Below are 22574 nucleotides of genomic sequence, written 5' to 3'. Positions count from 1 at the left end.
TCTAGTCCACCCTTGTGTTTTTGACACAATGTCTAGTCCACCCTTGTGTTGTTGACACAATGTCTAGTCCACCCTTGTGTTTTTGACACAATGTCTAGTCCACCCTTGTGTTGTTGACACAATGTCAAGTCCACCCTTGTGTTTTTGACACAATGTCTAGTCCACCCTTGTGTTTTTGACACAATGTCTAGTCCACCCTTGTGTTTTTGACACAATGTCAAGTCCACCCTTGTGTTTTTGACACAATGTCTAGTCCACCCTTGTGTTGTTGACACAATGTCTAGTCCACCCTTGTGTTGTTGACACAATGTCTAGTCCACCCTTGTGTTTTTGACACAATGTCTAGTCCACCCTTCCAACAGCGCTCCAGCAACCACCGCATTGCCGCCCACCTCTGGAATCCATCACTTTGATCCCTGTCCGCGTTCAACAACCGTCCGTAGGTACACGTCAGGGTACACGTCCAGGGTACACGTCAGGATACACGTCCAGGGTACACGTCAGGGTACACGTCCAGGGTACGCGACAGGGTATTTGTCAGGGTACACGTCCAGGGTACACGTCCAGGGTACATGACCAGAGTACACGTCAGGGTACACGTCAGGGTACACGTCCAGGGTACACGACAGAGTACACGTCCAGGGTACACGTCCAGGGTACACGTCCATGGTACACGACCAGGGTACACGACAGAGTACACGACAGGGTACACGTCAGGGTACACGTCAGGGTACACGACCAGAGTACACGTCCAGGGTACACGACCAGAGTACACGTCAGGGTACACGACCAGAGTACACGACCTACACGTCCAGAGTACACGACTGGGTACACGTCAGGGTACACGACAGGGTACACGACAGGGTACACGACCAGAGTACACGTCAGGGTACACAACCAGGGTACACGACCAGAGTACACGACAGGGTACAGCTCCTCCCGCCGTGCCTCCCAGTAGTGTCCCCGTGACACAACTTTGCTGTTGCTGCTGCGTCGGCAGTCATGCACAAACAACAGCAGCAGCAGCAGATATTGACCATTCGTCAACAACAACAGTGTGTCTGTGTGTGCCTCTTAGAGGAAAAAATACATATATTAGGCGACGTTTCGAGCAATGGTCCTGCTTCACAGCACATGGAGAGAACAGAAAGGAGTGGAACGAGTAGAGAGTTGACGAGTTTATTATGTTTCTACCACTGTGGCCTCTTTCCGTGTGCCGTGAAGAGGGGCCATTGCCCGAAACGTCGTCTGTTATGTACTTTTGCATTTTAAAGCCGCAGTGTTATCGACAAATGTGTTGTTTATTTTGTACGGGGTTATTAATTAAGTTCATATTATATTTAGCGGTTGTCATGGCAACCACATCTCACGCGACTCCACCACTCACCTGCTCCTCACCCGCTCCTCACCGGCTCCTCACCCATCCCAGACTCTCTCAACTTCGTTGTTTACCAACCCACTCCCACCCCCCTCGCTCCCTCCAAACATCCACCTTTCTCTCTCCTCTCTCCCTTCTCTTTCCTTTCTCTCTGTCTCTCCTCTCTCTCTGTGTCGTGCTTCGCAGAAGTTGTACATGGAGTCGAGCACGGAAGGTGCGGTGATGCCGGTGGAGGGAGCTTCTAAGCCGAAGGTAAATCCCACCAACACCACCACCATCATCATCATCACTGTCGCCAACATTAATTCCACCACCACCATCATCACCAACATTAATCCCACCACCATCATCATCAACAACATTAATCTCATCATCATCATTACTAACATACATCACCAACATCATCACCAAGATCACCAACATTAATTCCACCAACATCACCATCATCACCAACATTAATTCCACCACCACCATCATCAACAACATTAATCTCACCATTATCAATTGTCATCATTAAATAAGAATCGTCATCACCATAAAATCATCATCACGATTCAATATTCATCATCGCAATCATAACATAATTTGTCTTAAAAAATATATAGTTTTAATTCAAGAACGTTCATAATCAATCATTATCGTTCATGAAATCGATCCCCATGTCCCTGGCTAACCCCCTTGGCGACCCCGCTGCCGGGTCCCCGTGTTCACCCTGCGTGTCTCCCGTCCCTTCGTACACCCCACGGGGTACCCCCTGGCACGTGTCCCCTCGCCAGCCTCGTCCGTGAGCTCCCCGCTGACCACAGAGTCTGAGTCCCCTGCGGACACCCGCGCGTGCATCGGCCAGCACCGGTGACGACGATGACATTGACCCCCTGTGACCTCTCTACGACCCTCCGCGTACCCCCTCTGTGTGCAGAGGAACGCGCTGACCCGCGTGTCCTGACCGCCCCTGGTGGAGCTGGGGTCGCGCGTGGCGCGGGACTCCCTTCGCCTACCTGTGACCGCCGCGACAACTGTCCCCCTCTCAACGTGTACCCCCTCCCTCCGTGCGTACCCCCTCTGCGTGTAGGGGGACGCGCTGACCCGCGTGTCCCAGCTGCCCCTGGTGGAGCTGGGCTCTCGCGTGGCGTGGGACGCGTACGGGGACGCCAAGCGGAGGAGCCGCGCCCTCTCCGCGCTCTGCGGCCTCGCCGAGCTGTGGCTCCGCGGGGTCGCGGCCCTCGCGGCGCGCACCGGGAGGCCGCTCGCGTCCCTCCTCGAGTCCCAGCGTGAGTACCCGGGGGTCTCCCCACCACGAGTACCCGGGGGTCTCCCCACCACGAGTACCCGGGGGTCTCCCCACCACGAGTACCCGGGGGTCTCCCCACCACGAGTACCCGGGGGTCTCCCCACCACGAGTACCCGGGGGTCTCCCCACCACGAGTACCCGGGGGTCTCCCCACCACGAGTACCCGGCGGTCTCCCCACCACGAGTACCCGGGGGTCTCCCCACCACGAGTACCCGGCGGTCTCCCCACCACGAGTACCCGGCGGTCTCCCCACCACGAGTACCCGGGGGTCTCCCCACCACGAGTACCCGGCGGTCTCCCCACCACGAGTACCCGGGGGTCTCCCCACCACGAGTACCCGGGGGTCTCCCCACCACGAGTACCCGGGGGTCTCCCCACCACGAGTACCCGGCGGTCTCCCCACCACGAGTACCCGGCGGTCTCCCCACCACGAGTACCCGGGGGTCTCCCCACCACGAGTACCCGGGGGTCTCCCCACCACGAGTACCCGGGGGTCTCCCCACCACGAGTACCCGGGGGTCTCCCCACCACGAGTACCCGGGGGTCTCCCCACCACGAGTACCCGGGGGTCTCCCCACCACGAGTACCCGGGGGTCTCCCCACCACGAGTACCGGCGGTCTCCCCACCACGAGTACCCGGTGGTCTCCCCACCACGAGTACCCGGCGGTCTCCCCACCACGAGTACCCGGGGGTCTCCCCACCACGAGTACCCGGCAGTCTCCCCACCACGAGTACCCGGCAGTCTCCCCACGAGTACCCGGGGGTCTCCCCACCACGAGTACCCGGGGGTAGCCCACACAGAGCACTGCGATACTCAACGTGAGTGCCGGGGTAACTCAACGTGAGTGCCGGGGTAACTCAACGTGAGTGCCGGGGTAACCTAGTGTGAGTGCCGGGGTAACCCAGTGTGAGTGCCGGGGTAACTCAACGTGAGTGCCGGGGTAACCCAGTGTGAGTGCCGGGGTAACCCAGTGTGAGTGCCGGGGTAACCCAGTGTGAGTGCCGGGGTAACCCAGTGTGAGTGCCCGGGGTAACCCAGTGTGAGTGCCGGGGTAACCCAGTGTGAGTGCCGGGGTAACCCAGTGTGAGTGCCGGGGTAACTCAACGTGAGTGCCGGGGTAACCCAGTGTGAGTGCCGGGGTAACCCAGTGTGAGTGCCGGGGTAACTCAACGTGAGTGCCGGGGTAACCCAGTGTGAGTGCCGGGGTAACCCAGTGTGAGTGCCGGGGTAACCCAGTGTGAGTGCCCGGGGTAACCCAGTGTGAGTGCCGGGGTAACCCAGTGTGAGTGCCCGGGGTAACCCAGTGTGAGTGCCGGGGTAACCCAGTGTGAGTGCCCGGGGTAACCCAGTGTGAGTGCCGGGGTAACCCAGTGTGAGTGCCGGGGTAACCCAGTGTGAGTGCCGGGGTAACTCAACGTGAGTGCCGGGGTAACCCAGTGTGAGTGCCGGGGTAACCCAGTGTGAGTGCCGGGGTAACCCAACGTGAGTGCCCGGGGTAACTCAACGTGAGTGCCTGGGTAACCCAGTGTGAGTGCCGGGGTAACCCAGTGTGAGTGCAAGGGTAACCCAGTGTGAGTGCCGGGGTAACCCAGTGTGAGTGCCGGGATAACTCAACGTGGGTGCCCGGGGTAACCCAGTGTGAGTGCCGGGGTAACCCAACGTGAGTGCCGGGGTAACCCAGTGTGAGTGCCGGGGTAACCCAACGTGAGTGCCGGGGTAACCCAACGTGAGTGCCCGGGGTAACCCAGTGTGAGTGCCGGGGTAACCCAGTGTGAGTGCCGGGGTAACTCAACGTGAGTGCCGGGGGTAACCCAGTGTGAGTGCCCGGGGTAACTCAACGTGAGTGCCGGGGTAACCCAGTGTGAGTGCCGGGGTAACCCAGCGTGAGTGTCCGGGGTAACCCAGTGTGAGTGCCGGGGGAACCCAGTGTGAGTGCCCTGGGTAACCCAACGTGAGTGCCGGGGTAACCCAACGTGAGTGTCCGGGGTAACCCAGTGTGAGTGCCCGGGGTAACTCAACGTGAGTGCCGGGGTAACCCAGTGTGAGTGCCGGGGTAACCCAGCGTGAGTGTCCGGGGTAACCCAGTGTGAGTGCCGGGGTAACCCAGTGTGAGTGCCGGGGTAACCCAACGTGAGTGCCGGGGTAACCCAACGTGAGTGCCGGGGTAACCCAACGTGAGTGCCGGGGTAACCCAGCGTGAGTGTCCGGGGTAACCCAGTGTGAGTGCCGGGGTAACCCAGTGTGAGTGCCGGGGTAACCCAGTGTGAGTGCCCGGGGTAACCCAGTGTGAGTGCCGGGGTAACCCAGTGTGAGTGCCGGGGTAACCCAGTGTGAGTGTCGTGGGGATGCCAGTTCCTGGCAGCAGGGTTGTGTATCGAGTCGAGGCAGAGTGCCGGGATACCCGCAGTGAGTCGCGGAGTTCGGCAGAAGTAGGGGGCTGGGGTTGGGGTGGGGACAGTCGATTATCAGGCGTCCTCTGTGACCGTGGCGGCCGGTGGAGGTTGGTCTTCTCTTTGTTTGGGCGCAGTGGGGATCACATTGGACACCGGCCAGCGTCTCGGTGGTGCGGGATAGGGGGGGGGGGAGAGGTGGGGGGCTCCTTTCTAACTGTGGGGGGCAGGGTGGGAGAGGGGAGGGGGTCTCCGAGTGTGGTGGATCGCCATGCTCGCCGGAGAACTAGCGGCACGGCAAGTTGGTGATGAAGGGGCACACGGTAAACCGAGGGGTCGACTGGGGATGAGTTACGGGGGTCCCACCACGGGGGGGTATAGGGGGTCTCACCACGGGGGGGGTATAGGGGGTCTCAGCACGGGGGGGGTATAGGGGTCTCAGCACGGGGGGGGATGTATTGGGGGTCTCGCGGCGTCACGCGCCAGCTGCATCAGGGGCACATGGCGGGACAGGGGGTGAGGGTGTCCCCCTACAACAGGGGGGTACACAGAGGGAGTCAAGGGGGCACGCAAGTGGAACACAGGGGTCACAGGGAGACAAAGGGGATCCCGCGCCACCCCCACCCTCAACCCCACCACCAACATCACCCCCACCACGACGCCAACTCCACCACCACCCCAACTCCACCATCACCCCAACTCCACCACCACACCAACTCCACCATCACCCCAACTCCACCACCATCCTAACTCCACCACCACCCCAACTCCACCACCACGACGCCAACTGCACCACCACGCCAACTCCAGCACTACCACTACGACCCCACCACCACCACCCCAACTGCACCGCTACCCCAACTCCACTACCGTCACCCCAACTCCACCACCACCCCCACCGCTACCCCAACTCCACCACCGCTACCCCAACTCCACCACCATTACCCCAACTCCACCACCACCACCCCCACCGCCACCCCAACTCCACCACGACCACCGTTTGACCCGGTTGCGAAAGTCTCGTTGGGGTGAGGCGGCGGCGCTGTTTGTGATTATTTTTTAATTCAATAAACGCGCCCCCCCCCCCGTCTCCACCACGCCACGCGCGGTGGAATGTTGTGGGGGGGGGGGGGGGTGCCCGTGTCGAGCTGGCAGCTGACGAGCTGGAAAGAAAAGCCCCCGGGTGGCGAGCCAGGCGCGCGAGTCTCGAGCCAGGCCCCCGGGTGGCGAGCCATGCCCCTGGGTGGCGAGCCATGCCCCTGGGTGGCGAGCCATGCCCCTGGGTGGCGAGCCATGCCCCTGGGTGGCGAGCCATGCCCCTGGGTGGCGAGCCATGCCCCTGGGTGGCGAGCTAGGTTGTCGAGTGAGCCCGTATAGTGTCGGGAGCGGTGGTGCAGCGGTTAGCGCGCTGCACTACGAACCCGGCGATCCAAGTTCGATTCCTGCTCAAGGCCACCAACACCGGTGACGATTGTCTGAACCGGTCCTAGACCTTCCCCTAGGTCGACTCAGCCTCAATTTAGAACTTGGCACGATGTGTAAAACATCGCCACGAGGGAGACAAAGGAGGCCTGGCGTGGTGGGGACACCCCACCCTCTCGTGTACCGTTCCAGCCTTCATAGGCGCTCGCTAATTGCACTTGCCCCAACAGTCTGTTTAGGTTACACGGGGGATCTTTGTCTTTTGCTGTGGGGCCGTGTTGTTCAGGGATGTCATGGATTGAACTGTGCGGGGGAATTTGTTTTGGATGAGGTATCTGATCGCCAATGTTGGTGTTGTTGATGCGAATATAAACAACACCCGTACAGATGTCGGGATCAGAAACAACCTCCACACCCTGTGGCCCTCACACGTGTCCCACCCATCACTACCTCGTCATCATCATCATATTCGCTACCTCCAAGTTGCTTATCCTACCCTTCGTCTCCACCCTCATAAGACAACATGCTATATATAAAATAGACGTTTTGGTCAATGTCCCTTCTCTTTATTCGCCATACTTCTCTGGTCCATCTCTATGTGCCGTGAAGAAGGGCCATTGTCCGAAACGTTGTCTATTATATGCATATATATGTGAGCCGCGGTGGCGAGATGTTAACCACCTCGCCTTGTATACAGGAGGACATGGGTTCAATCCCGACCCTGACGCCTGCTGCTGTATATTTGGAGTTTGCGGTGTCTCTCTCTCTATCTATCTCTCTCTCCCCGTGGTCGCGTGGATTTTTCCCCGGGGTCCTCCGTTTTTTCCCTTCCACATTTAGAATCAACATCACGCGTTTCCAGTATTTGGCTGCTATAAATGCCCACTTGATAAGCCACTTCGTTGAGCTATCATTTGTAGCCAGGTCGCTTCTAAAACAAAGAGCAACACAGATCAGTGAGCCTTACCTGGTAAAATAATGTTTTTTTTTAATAGTTGAATATAAAGTAAAACATAAATCCAGTTCCTTCCAACCAATCTATTGGTCCTAGCAGACCCTGCTCTGCTGATGAGACACTGCATGCCAAGTCCCGTGCAGAGTGTTGCTCGTGTTCAACCAATGCTGCGGAGATGTTGCTCTACGAGAAGGAAGGCGATGAGATGAGTCAAGAAACAAAACACTACGTTCATAATGTAGGAACTGATATGCGAGGGAGGCATATTGTCCGCTTGAGTATTCCATTACCCGTTCAGTCAAATGTAATTTAAGTCGGTACGCGCTGCACGCGCCTGATGATTGCCAACCCCGTTTCGCAATCTGCAGGTCACAAGTTTAAATTCCCGTTGTGGGGTCGACTCATAATCTTATTCCTCTCTCATGAGGCCTCCTTTGCCAGTACCAAAATGTAATAATAATAGGGGTTTCCCCCTTTTTTTCTGGCAACAAAACTGAAACCTTTTTACAAGGATTCATGTCTGCATGAATCCTTGTACTGGCCAAGGAGGTCTAATGATGTAGATGTTCAACCCCGAGCCCTCATTACTTTGACAGCGGCATTGTCTTTGAGCTGTGTGACGCCTTTTGGCGTCATCTGGTTTCGAGGCTCAAAAGAAAGCCGTCCCTTGGTGTGGACCAATCAGTTTCAAGGACAATGCATGTTTTTATCATAGTATGTTTTTTGTTTGCATTTTGACTGCAGGTATTGTGGTTAATGCAGTAACATTAATCCTTGTAAAAAGGTTTCAGTTTTGTTTGCAGAAAAAAAGGGGAAAACCCCTATTATTAAATCTTATTCCTCTTTCTATGCCGATACAATGTTAACCACTTGTGCATTGGGTTATTGTATGCACGTGTGCGTCTCCTCTTGGCAAGTGTGGCCGTTTTAACCTAATGGGCATCGGTGAAAAAGAGCTTTACAGCTCGTCGGATTTCTCCAGTGTATAAATAAACATTCCGATCTTTCTAACCGCTGCCCCCTCCCCCAACACCCCCCCCGACTCATCCCGCCAATCACGACGCACCGCGCCGCAGTCGCCTTCGCCAATGACATCGCGTGCCTGGGCCTGGACGCCATCGAGGAGCGCGTGCCCATGCTGCACCAGACTCCTGAAAAGGTGAGAGGGGCGGGGGGGGAAAGGGCGAGGGGAGGGGGTAGGAGCGGGGGGAAGGGGGCGGGGGGGGGAGGTAGGTGAGGGGCGGGGGGAGGGTGATGGGGAATGGGACGAGGGGCGGGGGGAGGGCGATGGGAGGCGGGGGGCGGGGGGAGGGAGTCTAGGGGGGAGGGGAGGGGCGGGGCAAGTGACGTGGGCGATCCCATTCATCATTCTCAGTGTCTATCTACTGCTGGATGAATGCTGTCAGCGTGCCGTCACCATCCGCCGCTGATACCATCCACATGTAAGCTAAACATATTTTATGTTTTACCAGGTAAGGCCCCACTGAGCTATGTGGCTCTTTTTTCTCAGAAGCCACCTGGCCGCAAATGATAGCTCACGAAAGTGGCTTATCGTGTGGAAACGTATAGCAACCAAATAATCTAACCGCGTGTTTCTAAACGTGGAGGGGGAAAAACCGGAGGACCCGGAGAAAAATCCACGCGACCACGGGGAGAGAGACACCGCAAACTCCAAATATACAGCAGCAGCAGGCGTGGTCAGGGTCGGGATCGAACCCAAGACCTCCTGTATACCAGGCGAGGTAGTTAACATCTCCTAGCCACTCCCGCAAAGCGAGGCGATCTCATTGCCGCCGTTCCATCACGCGCGCTCCCCTCAATTTGGCTGTCACTCCGTCCCGAGTCTCGTCCATAGACCCCGTCCGACCATGTCCGTGCAAAGTCCAAGTCACAAGTTCCCGCTCCTCACTCAAACCGCACTGATTCTTCCCTAGCTCACCCCACGACCCCTTTAATAACCCGCCACCGTTACTGTTGCCTCTTCATCCATCATCATCATCACGATCTACTCTCTTCAATTTCGCTTTCACCGAATTCACAGATGTGTCCTCTCACCTGATTTCATTCACCTCATCTCCACAACGACATTCGCACGTAGCGCCTTAACCAAGGCGCTATTATAGATCCCCTTGAGGTGGGGAAGTCGCGCGTCTTGTCGACGCGACGTTCCTCCCCAATCCGCCGATGGTTGCGCGACGGCGCTGTAGCCGAGGCAGGCGACAGCCCCACAGGCTACAGCCTGGGCTACAGCCTGGGCTACAGCCTGGGCTACAGCCTGGGCTACAGCCTGGGCTACAGCCTGGGCTACAGCCTGGGCTACAGCCTGGGCAGGCGACAGCCTGGGCTACAGCCTGGGCTACAGCCTGGGCCACAGCCTGGGCTACAGCCTGGGGGCTGGCTACAGCCTGGAGCGGTGAGCGCTACGCTGCGCTACAAACCCAGCGACCCGAGTTCGATTCCCGCCCACGGCCAACACCGGTGACGATTTTCTGAAAACGGTCCTGGGGCTCCGCTCGGTCGACTCGGCCACAAATGAGTACCTGGTGCGGTGTGTAAACATCATCATTGGGGAGACAAAGGCGGCCGGGTGTGGTGCTGGCTCAACCCAGCCCCCCATGTGCCGTGCCGCCGGCCCTCTTAGGTGCTCGCTAACAGCACTTTCCCCAACAGTCTGTTCAAGGCTACGCGGGGGATCTTTGCTTGAAAATTACAAACATGTAATATCCGACGTTTCGGGCAATGGCGCTTCTTCATAGCGCATCAGGGGTATTAAGAAGGGTCTTTGTCCGAAATGTCACCTGTTGTATATTTTTGGCATTTTTAATGTTTCCACCTTGAGTGAGGAATGTGTTGAGGTCTGTTGTTTTGTGTGCCCCACTGCCCCACTGCCAATGTAGCAGCAGTATCGCCAATGAGTTTGTTCTCTATCAAGGCACTGAGTGATCCACTTACTCCAGTTACACACGAGTACTGCTACTACTGCTAGAGTTAAACTGACCTACCTCGACTGGTCCTCAGCTGACATTTCTCATGTCCTTCCTCTCCACCAAACTTCCCCCTCACTCCTCTCTCAATCTCCTCCTCCCATCTCCTCCTTTCCTCCTCTCTACCAACCTTCCCTCTCTCCATCTCCTCCCATATCCTCATCTCCACCTACCTTCTCATCTCCCCATCTCCTCCCATCTCCACCTACCTTCCCATCGTCCCATCTCCACCTACCTTCCCATCGTCCCATCTCCACCTACCTTCTCATCTCCCCATCTCCCCATCTCCACCTACCTTCCCATCTCATCCTCTCCACCAACCTTCCCATCTCATCCTCTCCACCTACCTTCTCATCTCCCCATCTCCCCATCTCCTCCCATGTCCACCTACCTTCCCATCGTCCCATGTCCACCTACCTTCCCATCGTCCCATGTCCACCTACCTTCCCATCGTCCCATCTCCACCTACCTTCTCATCTCCCCATCTCCCCATCTCCACCTACCTTCCCATCGTCCCATCTCCACCTACCTTCCCATCTTCCCATCGTCCCATCTCCACCTACCTTCCCATCGTCCCATCTCCACATACCTTCCCATCGTCCCATCTCCACCTACCTTCCCATCTTCCCATCGTCCCATCTCCACCTACCTTCCCATCGTCCCATCTCCACCAACCTTCCCATCGTCCCATCTCCACCTACCTTCCCATCTCCCCATCGTCCCTCCTCCCCCACCCCCTCTCCCATAGGTAATGGCGCGCGCCTTGGACGCGGGCTCCGTGGCCGTGGAGTCGGCGCGCGGCCTCGCCGCGGCCGGCCTGGGCGCGCTGATGAGCACCAAGGTGGGCGAAGTGGCGCACGCGGTCGCGGACCTCACGCTGAGCCGCGCGGAGATGGCGCTCGAGTGCTACCTCCCGGACACGGGCGACGAGGAGGAAGACGACGCGACCAGCAGCAGCAGCAGCAGCCGCGCCATCGAGAGGCGGACAGGTGAAGGGGGGACGGAGGGGGGGATGGTGCAGGGAGGGGAAGGGGTGATGGTGCAGGGAGGGGGTGATGGTGCAGGGAGGGGATGATGGTGCAGGGAGGGGTGATGGTGGAGGGAGGGGGTGATGGTGCAGGGAGGGGAAGGGGTGATGGTGCAGGGAGGGGGGGATGGTACAGGGAGGGGGTGATGGTGCAGGGAGGGGGTGATGGTGCAGGGAGGGGGTGATGGTGCAGATAGGGGAGGGGGTGATGGTGCAGGGAGGGGAGGGGGTGATGGTGCAGGGAGGGGGGGATGGTGCAGGGAGGGGGTGATGGTGCAGGGAGGGGAAGGGGTGATGGTGCAGGGAGGGGGGGATGGTACAGGGAGGGGGTGATGGTGCAGGGAGGGGAGGGGTGATGGTGCAGGGAGGGGGGGATGGTGCAGGGAGGGGGTGATGGTGCAGATAGGGGAGGGGGTGATGGTGCAGGGAGGGGGGGATGGTGCAGGGAGGGGGTGATGGTGCAGATAGGGGAGGGGGTGATGGTGCAGGGAGGGGAGGGGGTGATGGTGCAGGGAGGGGGTGATGGTGCAGGGAGGGGGTGATGGTGCAGGGAGGGGGTGATGGTGCAGGGAGGGGAGGGGGTGATGGTGCAGGGAGGGGAGGGGGTGATGGTGCAGGGAGGGGAGGGGGTGATGGTGCAGGGAGGGGAGGGGGTGATGGTGCAAGGAGGGAGGGATGGTGCAGGGAGGGGGTGATGGTGCAGGGAGGGGGTGATGGTGCAGGGAGGGGGTGATGGTGCAGGGAGGGGGTGATGGTGCAGGGAGGGGTGATGGTGCAGGGAGGGGGTGATGATGGAGGGAGGGGAGGGGGTGATGGTGCAGGGAGGGGTGATGGTGCAGGGAGGGGGTGATGGTGCAGGGAGGGGAGGGGATGATGGTGCAGGGAGGGGTGATGGTGCAGGGAGGGGAAGGGGTGATGGTGCAGGGAGGGGAGGGGGTGATGGTGCAGGGAGGGGAGCGGGTGATGGTGCAGGGAGGGGGGGATGGTGCAGGGAGGGGGTGATGGTGCAGGGAGGGGGTGATGGTGCAGGGAGGGGATGATGGTGCAGGGAGGGGTGATGGTGCAGGGAGGGGAAGGGGTGATGGTGGAGGGAGGGGGGGATGGTACAGGGAGGGGGTGATTGTGCAGGGAGGGGAGGGGGTGATGGTGCAGGGAGGGGAGGGGGTGATGGTGCAGGGAGGGGAGCGGGTGATGGTGCAGGGAGGGGGTGATGGTGCAGGGAGGGGGTGATGGTGCAGGGAGGGGGTGATGGTGCAGGGAGGGGGTGATGGTGCAGGGAGGGGAGGGGGTGATGGTGCAGGGAGGGGAGGGGGTGATGGTGCAGGGAGGGGAGGGGGTGATGGTGCAGGGAGGGGAGGGGGTGATGGTGCAAGGAGGGAGGGATGGTGCAGGGAGGGGGTGATGGTGCAGGGAGGGGGTGATGGTGCAGGGAGGGGGTGATGGTGCAGGGAGGGGGTGATGGTGCAGGGAGGGGTGATGGTGCAGGGAGGGGGTGATGATGGAGGGAGGGGAGGGGGTGATGGTGCAGGGAGGGGTGATGGTGCAGGGAGGGGGTGATGGTGCAGGGAGGGGAGGGGATGATGGTGCAGGGAGGGGTGATGGTGCAGGGAGGGGAAGGGGTGATGGTGCAGGGAGGGGAGGGGGTGATGGTGCAGGGAGGGGAGCGGGTGATGGTGCAGGGAGGGGGGGATGGTGCAGGGAGGGGGTGATGGTGCAGGGAGGGGGTGATGGTGCAGGGAGGGGAGGGGATGATGGTGCAGGGAGGGGTGATGGTGCAGGGAGGGGAAGGGGTGATGGTGGAGGGAGGGGGGGATGGTACAGGGAGGGGGTGATTGTGCAGGGAGGGGAGGGGGTGATGGTGCAGGGAGGGGAGGGGGTGATGGTGCAGGGAGGGGAGCGGGTGATGGTGCAGGGAGGGGGTGATGGTGCAGGGAGGGGGTGATGGTGCAGGGAGGGGGTGATGGTGCAGGGAGGGGGTGATGGTGCAGGGAGGGGGTGATGGTGTTGTCTCTGCTTGTGTATCTGCCTTTGTGTCTTGGCTTGGATTTGTGTCTCTGTGCTGTCTCTTGCCTGTGTGTGGGCCTTGGTGTTTCCGAGTGTGTGCTGCCACTTTGCTCCATGCATACCTCATGCTGATTTGTCCCATTGTCTCTCAGCCTTACCTTCTCTGCCTATTTAAGGCGACTTTACTGTGTGCTTGTCTCTGTGCTGGTTCGCTCTACTTGGATGTCTATGTGTGTGTGTGTGTGCGGTCTGTATTTTGAGTTTCATACTTAACTTGCAATTTAGCAATCTTTGAAATAGCGTGATCAACCGGACTATGCGTTAATTGTGTTTTGACCGACCGTCTGTGTTGCTCTATATGGTTTCCAAAATTTTGCTAAACCCTGTTTGTCTGGTACGCTTCTCTCTCTGTGTCCCCTGTTGTATCTGTGTTAGTTGCCCCTACTTGGGTGTCTGTATATAAATCTGAGGTTATGTGTTTCCCCTCTCTCGTAAATTTAGCTCTTCTATACCTGATGATGGCTGCTTGTGTTGCAACCGAAACGTCGTACGCTATTATGTTATTTTATTATTTCTTATTCATACGTGACTTTACCGAAAAAAAACAAAGAGTAGAGGAGGAGGTGTTTGTGCATGGAGGGGGCGATGGTGCAGGGAGGGGAGGACGAAGGGAGGGAGGAGGATTAGGGAGGGTGTGACCAAGTTTAGAAGAGTGGAGGGAGGGGGCTGAAGAGGGGGTTGGTCCATCACAACCAACTCAGATCGATCACGACCATTTGTAGGGGGGGGCATGCCCCCCTCCCCGCGCGCACGGCCAGTCACGGTGCTTAGACCACCATCACATAACTGCTGGCAGCATGCATCTGTGTGCGTGGCGCCTGGGATGTGGGTTGGTTACCTGTCGCGTTCAGCGAGATCTAGAGATGCGTCCATCACCGTCGTAATCGGAGTCCCCCCCCGCCCCCCGCCGCGCGTCATTCCGTTCCCAGGGAAGGACGGGGGCGCTGTGGACGGCTCGGGGGGGGCCCAGGATGAGGGCGGGGGAGCGGCGCCCCCCCCGCGGAAGGAGGCGGGGCTGGGGGTGCGCACCGCCGTGCTGCTCACGCGGGTGACGCGGCGCGGATCGCGGCGCGCGCGCGCGCTCGCCGCGCGGGGCGCGCGCGTGCCCCGCGCGCTGCTCACGTCCCTGGGGCTGGTACGTGCGCGTGCGCGCGTGTGCGTGCGCGTGCGTGCGCGTGCGTGAAGCGGTGAGCGCTACGCTGCGCTACGAACCTGGCGACCCGGGTTCGATTCCCGCTCACGACCAACAACCAGTGACGATTGTCTGAAACGGTCCCGGGCCTCCCCTAGGTTGACTCAGTCTCAAATTGAGTACCTGGTGCGGTGTGTAGTAAACATCGCCGCTGGGGAGACAAAGGCGGTCGGGCGTGGTGTTGCTCACCCACCCCCTCGTGTGTGCCGTGCCGGCCTTCATAGGTGCTCGCAAACAGCACTTGCTCGTACAGTCTGTTGAGGCAATACGGGGGATCTTTGTCTTTGTTACATGCGTAGGCAACAAAGACAAAGGTCCCCCGTGTAGCCCACACAAGGCTGCTGGGGCAAGTGCGGCACACACCGCACCGGATTTCTCGTTTCAGGCCGAGTCGTCCTAGGGGAGGCCCATGACCAGTTCCTCCCCCACACGATACATACGAACGGGTGCACGCGCAGATGGTCCGGCTACATTGTGGATGTCGCTGCGTGATTCACCAACCCTTGCCTCCAAAGCGCTGCATCACAGGCGCACACCACCGCACCCACTACCACCACCACCACCCCGCAGTGCTTGGTTCATAATGCGCTGCGAAGGGCTATTGCCCGAAACGTCGCCTCCTTTTAAGGCCACTGTGTTATTGTCACGGGAAGTGTTGAGTTGTTAACTGTGCTTGTGCACCACCGGCAACGCTCTTCCTCACAATATTCGGAAGCCACTGGAGCCATGCACTTTTAATAATAATCGAGATTGAACACTTAATATCTCTAGAACTGCTTCTCGTGTTTAGTTTGTTGTCCTTCCCCCGCACCTCCGATTGGCACCGTCGGCTACGTACGGCGCGAAAGAGGCTCGCCACACGTGCAATCCAGCAGTGGCATCGGCCGTGAGAAGTGGTTCTTAATAGCCTCCTTGGCTGTCTCTTCCACCCTCTGGCACCCCGGGACCCCCAGCACCCGGACCGCGGGGTGTGGCTGCTGTCTCGCCGCGCCGTGGGGGTCCTGCAGGCGGCGCTCGGGGTGGCGAAGGGGGCCGCGGGGGTCTGGCTGATTGCCACCGTCAAGACCTTCAACGCCTCCAAAGTGGTGCTGGGCATCTCCGTGGCGATTCCCCGCATGGCCCTCCGAGTTCAGATGGCGACTGTCAGGTCAGTCAGCAGTGGGGGTGGGGGGCACGCTCAGGAGGGTGGGGGGCACTCAGGAGGGTGGGGGGCACTAGAGAGGGTGGGGGGCACTACGGAGGGTGGGGGGCACTAGAGAGGGTTGGGGCACTAAGGGAGGTGGGGAGCACAATACAAAACGTGCCAACTTTACTAATTGCCTGTGCCGGGTGGTGGCGCGTTCAACGACACATTCATATTTACGCGGTCTAACCCCCCCCCCCCAAAACAACTAGTCCCGCGTATCTCACTCATGCTCTCCCCGTGCGTCTCTCCCCCGTGCGTCTCTCCCCCGTGCGTCTCTCCCCCGTGGGTCTCTCCCCGTGCGTCTCTCCCCGTGCGTCTCTCCCCCGTGCGTCTCTCCCCGTGCGTCTCTCCCCCGTGGGTCTCTCCCCGTGCGTCTCTCCCCGTGCGTCTCTCCCCCGTGGGTCTCTCCCCCGTGCGTCTCTCCCCGTGCGTCTCTCCCCCGTGGGTCTCTCCCCGTGCGTCTCTCGCCGTGCGTCTCTCCCCGTGCGTCTCTCCCCCGTGCGTCTCTCCCCGTGCGTCTCTCCCCGTGGGTCTCTCCCCCGTGCGTCTCTCCCGCCCGCAGGGTGTCGATGCGGGCGGCGCGCGTTTGGCTGCGCGGGGCGGGGCTCGCGTGGAGCGCGACGCGGGGCGCCTTGGGCGCAGGCGTGGGCGCGGCGCGCGTCGCCCGCCGCCTGGCGATCACCATCCCCGAGCACCTGGTGCACAACACCCCGCTCAGCTGGCTGGTAGGTCCGCAGTTCGGGCTGCGCAACGCCGTGGGGAGTCGCGGGGAGGCGCCCGGAGGAGGCGAGAGCCAAGCGCTTGCCTCGTGGGAGCGCGCCATGGAGCGAGACATCGCCATGCGCAGACGTTTCAGGGCGAACACCTTCTAGACCTGAGGGTGCCCCGGCGCCAGCGGTGGCTAAGAGATGTTAACTATCTCGCCTGGTATGCAGGAGGTCGTGGGCCAGGTCCCGACCCTGACGCCTGTTGTATATTTGGAGTTCGCATATCTCTCCGTGGTCGCGTGGATTTGGCTACTGCAATGATGTTCACGTGATGATGATGATGATGAGCTACTTTGTGGCCAGGTCGCTTCTGAAAAACATCTGAGTGGACCTTAGTTGATTAAAAATAAAAGCTTAGTTTTTAAGTTTAGCGGTCCATCCGTGGCGACGTGGTGGAGGGGAGGGGGGGGGGACTGAGGGGCGGGCAGAGGGAGAGGGGGGTGTGCGGATGCGGCGTCGCGCTAACTGTCGTCAAGGTGACCCGGTGTGAACTTGTAACAAAATGAGTGAAGCTGTCCCTCCACGTCTCGATCTCGAAATCAGCTCCATGCGTACGCACGATTGTTCTTCCTTGTTGGGATGGACGTCAGCCTGGATGTTGGTGCCGAGACGCTAACTGCATTGCCTGGTGTACAATCCTGACGCCTGCTGTATATTTGGAGTTTGCGGTGTGTCTCTGCCCCCGCGGGTGCGTCGATTTTTCTCCGGGCACTCCGGATTTTTCCCTCCACATCCTGAATCGACATCACCACGCGTTCAGAGTATTTGGCTGCGATATATTTCCACGTGATAAGCCATTTAATTTGAGCTATCGTTTGTGGCCAGGTCGCTTCTGAGAAAGAGCTAGAAAGCTCAGTGGGCTTTCAATCCAAATCACCATACCCACCACTGGATCGTGTAATCAATCCAAATCACCATACCCACCACCAGATCGTGTAATCAATCCAAATCACCATACCCACCACCAGATCGTGTGATCAATCCAAATCACCATACCCACCACCAGATCGTGTAATCAATCCAAATCACCATAACCACCACCAGATCGTGTAATCAATCCAAATCACCATACCCACCACCAGATCGTGTAATCAATTGAAATCACCATACCCACCACCAGATCGTGTAATCAATCCAAATCACTTTATCCACTACCAGATCGTGTAATCAATTCAAATCACCATACCCACCACCAGATCGTTTAATCAATCCAAATCACCATACCCACCACCAGATTGTGTGATCAATCCAAATCACCATACCCACCACCAGATCGTGTAATCAATTCAAATCACCATACCCACCACCAGATCGTGTAATCAATCCAAATCACCTTACCCACTACCAGATCGTGTAATCAATCCAAATCACCATACCCACCACTAGATCGTGTAATCAATTCAAATCACCATACCCACCACTAGATCGTGTAATCAATCCAAATCACCATACCCACCACCAGATCGTGTAATCAATCCAAATCACCATACCCACCACCAGATTGTGTAATCAATCCAAATCACCATACCTACCACCACTATATCGTGAAATCAATCCAAATCACCATACCTACCACCAGATTGTGTAATCAATCCAAATCACCATAACTACCACCACTAGATCGTGTAATCAATCAAAATTATCATACTCACCACCAGATTGTGTAATCAATCAAAATCACCATACCCACCACCGGATTGTGTAATCAATAAAAATCACCACCCCCGCGTGTAATCAACGCCGATGCCCCTCGCCACGTGACCCTCCCCCCCCCCTCCTGGTGATGCCCGCGCGATGCCTGTGCTGTGGGTTCGCACGGGGCGGGGGGGGGGGCGCTACTCCTTCTGTCAGAATAAACCCCCTGCTTGCAAACCGGATCTCTCGCACCTGTCTCTCTTACTCCGCGAGGGGGTCCCGTGCGTGTACAGGGGGTCCCGAGTGTGTACAGGGGGTCCCGAGTGTGTACAGGGGGTCCCGAGTGTGTGTACAGGGGGTCCCGAGTGTGTACAGGGGGTCCCGAGTGTGTGTACAGGGGGTCCCGAGTGTGTGTACAGGGGGTCCCGTGCGTGTGCAGGGGGTCCCATGTGTATGCAGGGGTCCCAAGTGTGTACAGGGGGTCCCGAGTGTGTACAGGGGGTCCCGAGTGTGTGCAGCGGGTAAGAACCCGAGTTGAATGTTACACTCGGGATCCACGGAGTGAATTTTACGGGGTGATGGATGAGTGATGATGACTCGGAGAGATTCGCTCGGTCGTTCCTCTGTCAATCAATCACCACACACCTGGAAGCCTCACCTGAGAGCCTCACCTGAGAGCCTCACCTGAGAACCTCACCTTAGCCAGACTCGAACCTGCAATACACTCACTCCCGACGCGTTCACACCGACTGTTATGTCGCCGGGTAGCGGTGGTGGTGGTGGCTACGCCGTTGCTCGTGGCTGCCTGTAACCCAGCGCTGCTGTCGAGGCAGTAGCGAGCGTTGGTGGATCACCGCATGAATGTTGTGAAACTCCCTTCCGTCGTGGGCGTCGCGGAGGACCCACACATCTGGCTCGCCAGCAAGTGATTAGTTTGTTGTCCTTCCACGCACCTCCGATCAGCCCGGTTGGCTACATACGGTGCGAAAGAAGTTCAACATACATAAATCGCCATCTGTTTATTCCGTCTTGACGGGGATATAGCGTTGCCCCTTCGCCCAAGGCGGTGGCGTTTCCTCCTCCCACGTGAATAATAAACAAACACGACTGATTGTCGTTCATCGACTGAAAACATAAAAACAAATAAAAACCTCAATTTAGTAGCAGCAGCTTCCTCCTGGAAAATAATCCTACGATTCAGTGCGGCTGTCGTGGGGGGTGGGGGAGTTAATTATCAAATTACTTAATAATAATAATTATAATAATAAGTGATATTGACGCCACCACCAGCCCCTTCGTGTGCCGCGCCGGCCTTAATAGGCGCTACTCGCGAACGGCACTTGGCCCAACAATCTGCTTCGGCTACACGGGGGATCTTTGTCTGTGTGTGCTCACCCCCTCTCCATCCCCGTCTCCTGCCCGTGACTCCTCGTGTGTTGTCGCTCCCTCCTCGTGTCCCCGTGCCTCCCCCCCACGTCTCCTCCTCCCCCCCCCTCCCTCTCCCCGTGCCTCCCCTGTAACCCCCCCCCCCCACGTCTCCTCCCCCCCTCCCTCTCCCCGTGCCTCCCGCAGCTCCCTCGCTTCATCGTCTCGCTGCTCACGAGCCCCGAGCGCCGCCTCGCCCTCGCCTCCCGCGAAGCTCGCGTCGCCCGCCGCAGGTCCCGCGTCTCCCGCCTCAGCGACTCCGAGCTCCCGGCCCTTGCCGAGTCCCAGCAGCAGCAGCAGCCGCAGCCGTGGGGGCCTCGAGTGGAGGGGGCCGAGGGCTCCCCGCGCCGGAGGGGCTCCTACGACTCCCCGACGCGCATGCTCATGCGCTCCTCCCGCGACTGACTGCCAGCTCCGTCCGGTCTCCTCGCCTCCGCCGCTCGACCTCTGACCTCTGACCTGCCGCTCCCGTCAAACGCGCTCTCCCTGTCCGAGTCGTCACCCTCCTGGGCGAACTCGCTCCGTCTCCGCCTGCCCGACCCCGTCTCGTACCTCTCCCCCCCGCTCTCCCGCCTCTCGACGACGATCTCCTCCCGTCTTTACTCTCCCCTCTCACGCTGCCCATCATCGTCGGCATCTCTGTCGCGTATCCCCTTTCCGCTCTCTTGCTTCTCCTCCCCTCTCGCCTACATGGCGTCCTTCTCTCCCCACCAGGTTCCGTCTCCAATACCTCAGCCCGCCTCCTCTCCTTCTCATCTCCCCTGCGCTCCCTTGCCTGTCTGTTCCTCGGTCTCCCATCTTCCCCCTTCCCATCCACCCAAAATCTCCTCCCCTCCCTCCGATCTGCTCTCCCCACTCTCCCGCCTGTCCTCCGCTCTCCCCTATCTCCTGTCCCCGCTCTCTCGGCTCTCCCTCCTCTCCGCGCTCTCTCCCGGGAGCCGAAGCCACTCCCCTGCACTCCGCGAGGTGGCTCTGCGCTGCGTGGGAGGCGAAGTAATCACCTACACCTACAACGCATAGTCACGTACAGCCACAGGTGTTCAGTCACGAGTAGTCACGTGCAACTACAGGTGGTCATGCGTAGTCACGTGCACCTACTGCACCGTCGCTTAATATCACAACAGTCACGTGCAGGAGGTGGCCATAGTTTGGGGCGAGGTGATAGGGCCCAGCGGGCAGCGCGTTCGCCGCTTCCTGCAGCGGTTCGCGGCTCGAAGCGGCTGGCCGCACTGGTTAACACTGCGGTTGTATTAACGGCAACATGCAACTTCTGCTACTACTGCGACGACGCGCCGTCTCCTTCGCAGTGGACGCTAACGATATTGTGGCGGTCACTCGACAGGCGCAGGCCATTGTGTGCCGGCGTCAAAGGTCCGAATTCTAAAAATGACACCGCAGAAATAACCCAATTGGGATCACACAAACAGCGGCAGCAACTTCGCCCCTACCTTGACACTAACGCAGCGTCATAATAGGGGTTTTCCCCTTTTTTCTGGGAACAAAACTGAAACCTTTCTTACAAGGATTAATGTCTGCATTAACCACAATACCTGCAGTCAAAATGCAAACAAAAAACCTACTATGATAATATATGCATTGTCCTTGAAACTCATTAGTCCACACCAAGGGACGGTTTTCTTTTGAGCCTCGACCCAATTGGTGCTCGACTAGATGACGCCAGAAGTTTCAAGGACAATGCATCAAATATTATCATAGTATGTTTTTTTTTGTTTGCATTTTGACTGCAGGTATTGTGGTTAATGCAGCAACATGAATCCTCGTCAAAAGGTTTCAGTTTTGTTGCCAGAAAAAAGGGGAAAACCCCTATTGTTACATTTTGGTACTGGCAAAGGAGGTCGAATAATGATGATGACGCAGCGTCGTCGTTGCCTTGCGCTGTCGAAGCGACAGCGCCCGGCGGCACGCGAAATCGATTCGAGTCACGCGCGCTCCGTTACGCACCGACGGCTGACACGCTCGCCATGGGATGTGGACCTCTGAACCGTGAACTAATAATCGATTAATTCGCCATCGATCCGAGGTTCGAATCCCTCACCAATGAACGCTTTCTGTGATTGCAAATTGAATTCTGCCGATTCAGCTTCTTCTGCACTCGGCAGCCACCGAGTTGCGATTATTTTCAGCCTAATACAATAATAGCACAATCTCTCCCGTGTGCCTATTGCACGCTTGTCTCTGGCCGCTCTGCGTGTCGGGTCTTCGGGCGCTGTGGCTCAGCAGCCATGATTCAATAAACCTCCTCGACTTACTTGCCCTGGAAATGGCCTCGATGAGTCTCAATGCGTCTTTGTGCAGGAGGACCCTGCCAAGAAATCCACGAGTTTGGCTTCGTGTGGGGGTTGGGGGAAACCCGCCAATCGTAAACGAGGGGTAACTTCAAACTCCACACGGAGAGATTCAACGATCCACGACGAGGACATCGGACACGCGCGACACGAGAGTCGCAAACGCGCGCTGTGATCGGAGAGGAATTTGACGAACTCGAGACGTCCCCAGCGCGAGCTGTGTTGGTGCACGGTGGAAGACAAGAGGGCGATTCTATCATCACGGATGATGATGGAGGGTGAGGATGATGGAGGGTGAGGATGATGATGGAGGGCGATGATGATAATGGAGGGTGAGGATGGAGGATGATGATGATGGGAGGGTGAGGATGGAGGGTGAGGAAGATGATGGAGGGTGAGGATGATGATGGAGGGTGAGGATGGAGGATGATGATGATGATGGGAGGGTGAGGATGGAGGGTGAGGATGATGATGGAGGGTGAGGATGATGATGGAGGGTGAGGATGGAGGATGATGGGAGGGTGAGGATGGAGGGTGTCGATGATGATG

The 22574-nt window shown here is 58.4% G+C and overlaps 1 protein-coding gene across 1 annotated transcript in view; it reads left to right on the top strand.

Moving 5' to 3' along the window:
- Positions 1 to 21988, top strand: part of LOC116942077 (uncharacterized) — a 35350-nt gene extending 13362 nt beyond the window's left edge. The window contains exons 2-9 of the mRNA XM_032953636.2: positions 1565 to 1630; positions 2451 to 2649; positions 8516 to 8598; positions 11172 to 11412; positions 14444 to 14649; positions 15660 to 15853; positions 16455 to 16617; positions 19867 to 21988. Coding sequence (XP_032809527.1) covers positions 1574 to 1630; positions 2451 to 2649; positions 8516 to 8598; positions 11172 to 11412; positions 14444 to 14649; positions 15660 to 15853; positions 16455 to 16617; positions 19867 to 20124 — 1401 coding nt within the window. The 5' untranslated portion in view covers positions 1565 to 1573 and the 3' untranslated portion in view covers positions 20125 to 21988. The remainder of the gene's footprint in view (positions 1 to 1564; positions 1631 to 2450; positions 2650 to 8515; positions 8599 to 11171; positions 11413 to 14443; positions 14650 to 15659; positions 15854 to 16454; positions 16618 to 19866) is intronic.
- Positions 21989 to 22574: the final 586 nt, after the last annotated feature.

The sequence above is a fragment of the Petromyzon marinus genome, chromosome 13, assembly GCF_048934315.1.
Source record: "Petromyzon marinus isolate PM22_M1 ecotype Great Lakes invasive population chromosome 13, UKy_Petmar_22M1.pri1.0, whole genome shotgun sequence".
NCBI lineage: Eukaryota > Metazoa > Chordata > Hyperoartia > Petromyzontiformes > Petromyzontidae > Petromyzon > Petromyzon marinus.
Note: the sequence above shows the minus strand (reverse complement) of the source record. Positions and strands in the feature narration are given on the sequence as shown.